The 6,334-nt window shown below is 42.8% G+C and overlaps 3 protein-coding genes across 3 annotated transcripts; all 3 read left to right on the top strand.

Moving 5' to 3' along the window:
- Nucleotides 1–1,068: 1,068 nt before the first annotated feature.
- On the top strand, nucleotides 1,069–2,370 carry TEOVI_000540200 (TPR repeat/Tetratricopeptide repeat, putative; the record flags this gene model as incomplete). Its single annotated transcript, XM_067220400.1, has 1 exon — nucleotides 1,069–2,370. The coding sequence occupies one exon, from the start codon at nucleotides 1,069–1,071 to the stop codon at nucleotides 2,368–2,370; it is 1,302 nt and encodes a 433-aa protein (XP_067076501.1).
- Nucleotides 2,371–3,625: 1,255 nt separating this feature from the next.
- TEOVI_000540100 (ARP2/3 complex subunit, putative) lies at nucleotides 3,626–4,168 on the top strand (the record flags this gene model as incomplete). The annotated part of the gene is made up of 1 exon (XM_067220399.1): nucleotides 3,626–4,168. One exon carries the CDS (start codon nucleotides 3,626–3,628, stop codon nucleotides 4,166–4,168), a length of 543 nt encoding a protein of 180 aa, XP_067076500.1.
- Nucleotides 4,169–4,542: 374 nt separating this feature from the next.
- On the top strand, nucleotides 4,543–5,763 carry TEOVI_000540000 (uncharacterized protein; the record flags this gene model as incomplete). The annotated part of the gene is made up of 1 exon (XM_067220398.1): nucleotides 4,543–5,763. One exon carries the CDS (start codon nucleotides 4,543–4,545, stop codon nucleotides 5,761–5,763), a length of 1,221 nt encoding a protein of 406 aa, XP_067076499.1.
- Between the last annotated feature and the right edge of the window lie 571 nt (nucleotides 5,764–6,334).

Genomic DNA, 6,334 nt, shown 5'->3' with positions numbered 1-6,334 from the left:
CCCCCCTTTCCTCCCCCCCTTTCTTTTCTCTTTATTTTATTTTATTACTCAGGGACTCAGCAGAGTCGATGGGATGTGGGTTTGTCCTTCTACACTCCGTGTTAGTCATTCACTGCTCATATGTGTGTTTGTGTGTTTGTTTTGAGCGAAGCGGAAGGTAACACAAATTCCTTACAAATTAGTACTTTTTTCTTTTTGTTAGTTTCTTGAGTGGAGAGGGATGGAGGGAGGGGGCGAAAATTTCCGCTCAGTGGCTTCTCTTGACGAGACCGCCACCAGCGGCTTTGAAAAACAAAAAAAAAAGAAAAGATGAAACAATTTGGTGTGATGCATTTTTGCATGAGTTGTTAGTGAGTGGTTGATGTATCTTTTTGGTTTGTGGTGCATTGTAAAGTATATATATATATATATATTCCATGGATTTTCCAGACGGAAATGTGTTGAAGTTTCTTTTTCTTTTTTTCCTTCGATGTTACAGGGTGAATATGTATGTGTATTTCTTCTATAACTAAGTTGTACCTTTTTTTCTTTTTGAAAAAAGGCAAAATAAACTGTTATTTGTTCTGCCGGCGGGTGTGTGAGAGGGAAGCGCCTTACGTGATGGGTGCTATCATACATTTCCTTTCTCCTCAATCACCGCCTTTGTGAAATGTTTATTCTTTTTCCCTTGCATATGTCTCCTTTGATGCCACAAATGTGTCTCCTGTTCTACTGATTTCATCACACCGCTCCTTTTCTTCTTCTTCTTCCGTTTTTTCCTTTTTCCTATTTATTTTCGTTGTTCTACTTTCCCTCTCCAAAAAATAAAATAAAATAACGTTTCAACACAACACACGATACACAACAATTAGTAGTTTCGGTGGGACAAGAGCGCTGCCCCTACCTACCTATCCTTTCCTTACTTTAGTTGCTTGCGCCTTTTCCAACACACTTGTAGAGGTAGAGGCAGGCATCGACAAATTGTTTTATTATTATTATTATTATCATCATCATCATTAAAACATTTGTTGCTGCTGTTGTTTGTAATTTTATATATTTTGGAGGAGATCGGTCCCGCGTGCGAAGAAGATGGCGGCGATGAGCGAGGAACATTTGGCCTTTATGCGCAGTATGGGGATTACTACAGAGGATATATTGGATCCCCCTGCCCACGTCGGCTCAAAATCTCTTGAGAGGAGCGGCAGTAGTGGCCCCTCCTTGTTAGATAATTATCTCGATGCAGACATGTGCAAAACAACGAAAGCAGTTATTTTGCCCGCTAACGGGAGTCAATGTAAGAAGGACTCGTTCCTAAAGAAGGTATTCGCGCAGAATGATGGGCCGAAAGAAGCCGTTACCAAACGGGCGCCGCCTGAGCAACTAAAGGATGAGGGAAACAAAGCTTTTGAAGAAGGCCGGTACCGTGACGCACTATTAAGTTATTCTAACGGCATTGATGCCCTTCTGGAGTCAGACACTTTTGGACTGAAGGAGTATAAATCAAGAAATGTACATAACCAACCTCACGTGGGTTACGGCGCTGGTGCCGGCCACTCCTCGAATTCAAGACGGGACGACCCTAAACTCATTTTACTTGCCGCGCTGTTTAGCAACCGTTCCGCCTGTTACCTTCAGGCTGCAAAACAAATAGGGACGGAGGAGGCTTTTGAGTGCGCCCTGCGGGACGCGGACCGCGCGGTGGAACTTCGGCCGGTGTGGTTCAAGGGTTATTCACGCCAAGGTGATGTTTTGTTTAAGATGAAGAAGTATAGCCAAGCAGTTGAGGCCTACGCCATGGCCCTTCAGTTTGATCCAGGAAATAACAACCTTCTTTATTCGTTACGGGAAGCAAGGCAACGATGCTGTTCCAAAGTTCAGGAAGACATAAGATTGAGCAAACAACCGGGTGGGGGTTCACCCGCCGCGGCCCCGCCACCACCGCCGCTGTACGATACCACGAAAGGTAATGGTGGTTGTGGTGCCTCTAATGTAAGGGAGGGTTCTATGGGACGGAGGGCTGGTGGTGAGCAACTGAAGTTAAATGCACGCAAGCTGTGGAGTGAATTGAAACATGAGGTGGAGGCGAGCGTCAATCAACCCACTGGTGATAATTACCGATTAGAACAATTAAGGCTCTACAGAGAGCAGAAGGAGCGTGAGAAGAATGGCTGCTCCTCATCAGGAAGCAGAGATGGCCTTCACCATAACCATAATGGTTATGATAATGTCCCGCGCCGGAATGTATCGAGTGGGGACACGAGCACATTTTGTGGGAAGGCATCATCCACGAAGTTGCGGCTCGGTGAGATTCCGCAGGAGTTCTCATCGGATGCGGCAGCGGCATATCAACAGCGACTTCTCGAAGACTTCAGGCGGCGAAAGGCGCGGTAGACGTGGTTTTAAATTACTGCCAGTTAACCTCCGTTGTATATGAGCGTGCATGCGTATACGTGTACATGTATGTTTACACATATCTGTTGGTATAGTATGTACATATGATTAAGTGGTGCACAAAGATGTCGGTTTTCCTTCTTTCTTCAGTTTTACTTTTACTTTTTTTTTTTCCCCCTCCCCCCTTCCCACCAACTGTTTTGTGTATTTGTTATATGTGGTAGCTGGCGGTGTGCGATTGCTTTGCACATTAGAGTAGGGAAATGTAGGTATTTCTGTTTTTTGTTCCTGTTTATATTATATTATGTTTCTTTTTTTTTTTTCTTAAATTTTCCTCCTTCCTCTCCCCTCCCACCACCACTTTTTGCGGCATGCACACACCACGTATACGCAGGAAGGAATTTTATATGTGTTTATGCACTGTTTAGGTATCTAATCCTTCTTTCGGCTTTTGTTTTTGTTTGTTTCATTGGTTTTATTTTCTAGTATCTGCCCTATTTTTGTTCTTGTTTCTTTTTTTTTCTTTCACGTTTGTTTCAGGCGCATGTTTGTTGACTGCTCTTGTGAGCTAACCTTTTTGGTGGTGGTGGTGACCTTTTTTTTTTTTAAATCAAAAGTTGTTATTGTTATTGTTTGGATGAAGGAAGGAGGGAACAAGAACATGCGGTTGTGTGACTTGGTGCTTGGTTTGTTAATGGGAAGGGGGGATGAAAACAAAACAAAACAAAACAGAACGGAACAAAACAAAACTAAACTGTTTTTGATAATATTAATGATAATTCGTCCTCTTCCTTTTGTTTCCTTCGCTTCACCTGACTTCCTTTTTTTTTTCTTCTTCTTCTTTGTTTCACCTTCTCTTTAATCGTCAGTCATTATTGACACGGGAGAAACCCCTCTTTACTTTCCTCTTGTTGTTGTTGTTGTCGATTTCTCCCTGTTTCCGCATGTGTGTGTGTGTTTGGGTTTATTTCACTCTTTAACAACTCGGTGGTCAGTTCCATCACTTTTTTTTTTCTTAGGTTTCTTTTTCTGTTCGTTTTTTTCATCCCTTCTTTCTGTTTTTGTTGGTCCTACCTTTATTTCTTTTTCTTTTTTTCCCCACTTTCTCTTCCTTTCTTTATTCATATTAACATAAATTATATGTAATATCGCTTGGCGGTGGGTTCATCTTCACTAATGCCCATGCGTGTACGTATATACGTATATATATGTATACATATATTTGAGAAATCGAGAGACAGTATTTTTATATTGGATGAGTGAAGAAGAACTCTTGTATTACACTTGCATTAAAAACACGCTTCATGCCGCGTTATGTATTGGAAACTACCCATCACGAACCGTAGAGCGGCACAATAAACCTGAAGTGGAAGTGAGTGGTTGTGCAGAGGGAGATAATGAGGGCAAATCACCGGAGTTGCTTCTCAACCGTCTCCACATCAGTCGTTCTGAACAGGAGAGATGTCTTATTGAAGCAAGTATAAATAGTGTACGCATTTCATTCGCTTTCCCTAAGATGGATCCTCTGGCGGAACTCATTGCGAGGAAATACGTTAGTTTCTTAGCTCAACGGGGCCAACAGTTCCGAATACTGCGCAAAAAGCCCATCGCGGGTTATGATATTAGTTTCCTCATTACTCACGAGGAGGTGGAGGTGATACCTCGCAGCAAAATTATTGAATTTGTGATTACATTTTTGATGGAAATGGACAAAGATATTACATTACTGAAGATTAATGCTAATGAACGCGCACGACGGGCAGCAAGACAGTTCTTTCAAGCCTTATCGACTAACTGAAGCGTTATATCGGGGTTCGTGTAGCCCACATGAATCGCACGCGGGGGCGGATGATGTTGTTTTTGCTCTACCATTTCTAATGAAACCACAAGGCTGGTCATCATACCCATTTCCTTCTTTTCTTTCTTTCTCTTCTTTTACTTTTTCTCCCCTTCTTCCCAACAGTTGGCCCATTGCTTTTTGTGAAATCTTTTCCCCCCTTTTGGCCCATTCCCCATTTAAATTTTCGTCTGCTTCATATCTGTCTTTTTTTTTTCCTTTTTGGTGTGTGTGTGTGTGTGTGTGTGTGGATGAGTGGTTGAGTGGTTGAGGGTTGATCTTCGGCGTCATCTTTTTCTTTTTATGTTACGTATTTTGTTTCGTGGAGCGGTTTCATGGTCTCCACGCGAAGAATAGCCGAATACAAATCAACAGCAACATGCAATTGCCTTCTTTCTGGCGGTATATCTGGCGGTTGGGGACAATTTGATGTGGTGGTGGGCTGTTATGAACTTTCAGAAGGTTCAGATTCATCATCATCGCATCAACATCAACATCAACATCAAAATGGGGAAAGCAATATTCACGTGGGTTCACTCACCGGTCTTATGTGTGAAAGGCGTGAGGCAAACCAAAACGACACCAACTTTGTGTTGCGGGAGCGTACCGACGGCGCCTTTAAACTCCCATCAGCATCATCACTTCCAGGTATTTTTGACCTCACTTATTCCAACAATAACAACTGCTTGATGGCGAGCTGCACAGATGGCGCGTTATGGGTTCTGGAGTTACGGGAGGCCGCCGTTCATGAGTGTGTTTTTCCAGTTTTTGACACGATGTTAACGAGCTGCAGCCCATTTAATAGTGAAACGGGGGACCAGAATAAATGGTTCTGCACAGCACATAAAGGTGATGTAGCATTATATGATGCTGGAATGAAGAGAATTATAAGGAGATTGGATGGACATGAATATGACGCCTGGTGTTCAGCCACAACAGGCGCTGAGACTGGTGTCAGTGGTGGTGATGATGGTTTGCTCCGTTGGCATGATGTACGGATGGGTGGTAAGTCCACGGTGGCTAAAATGCAATTTGATGCGGGTGTCAGTATATCGCCAATTAGCACATGTGGCACATCCGCTACGACATATTCCCTCGTTGGTTCATATGATGAGCATTTATACCTTGTGGATTTGCGGTCGGCGAAGCGGCCACTTTCTTCTGTTCATCTTGGCGGTGGCGTGTGGCGGTGCTCGAGACAGTTACTGGAAGAGAAACTTACGCCCGAAGCTAAAAAAGCGATGAATTACTACCGTTGGGTGCAGGAGTGTAATGCACTCGCCATTCCCGTTATGCAAAACGGAGTGGCATTAGTTCGTTATGACATTACATCGAATGCTGAGGGAAATTTCACGTTGTTGGGTCATTTACACAGTAGTGCTGGTTCCGCTGCAAGTGATGAGGAATTGCCAAATAACGCCCTATTTTATGATTGCGCTGTCCTTCCTGGTAATATTTGTAGTGACGCGGTTACTGGGGATGTTATTGGGAGAACTATCGCTGCCTGTGATTTTTACAACAGAACAGTTTCATTATGGAATATTAATGATGTTTGAGGTAGCGCATGTACTGAATGTATTGTGCGATCGTGTCACTATCGTTGGAAAGGTCCAAACACGTTTCCCGACCTTTTTGTAAAAGCTGTAGTTCATTCATTCCTTTGATCGTTATTGTTATTATTATTATTATTTATATTTTCTCTTGCATTGTTGGGTACACCTTTCTCCTTCTTTATGCTTTCTTTCTTTCTTTTTTTTTTTTGAACATAGACTGCATATTCACCTTAGCGTGAGCGGTTCATTTTTCGCCCGTGAGGTGTTTGTTTTTTCTTTCCCCTCCTTTTAGTTCTGAACCCGCCTTACACACCGTTACTGTGTGTTTTTGTTTGTGTTGGCGTGTGAGCTAAGAGCTTAAAGTCAGCGCAGCGGTGTGAAGAAACCACACACACAAAAAAAAAGACTAAAAAAGCGCGCACAGAAAGCGAAAAAAAAAAGAAACAATATAAATAATAATAATAATAACAATTGAGGGAGTGAAACAGAGGGAAGGTGAAATCGTTTTTGTGGCACATAAAAAGGGGTTGTGTGGCTGCACGGGTAACGTGTATGCGTGTGGCACATAGGTAGG

Source organism: Trypanosoma equiperdum (assembly GCF_001457755.1).
Source record: "Trypanosoma equiperdum strain OVI genome assembly, contig: ctg_1146, whole genome shotgun sequence".
Lineage (NCBI taxonomy): Eukaryota > Euglenozoa > Kinetoplastea > Trypanosomatida > Trypanosomatidae > Trypanosoma > Trypanosoma equiperdum.
Note: the sequence above shows the minus strand (reverse complement) of the source record. Positions and strands in the feature narration are given on the sequence as shown.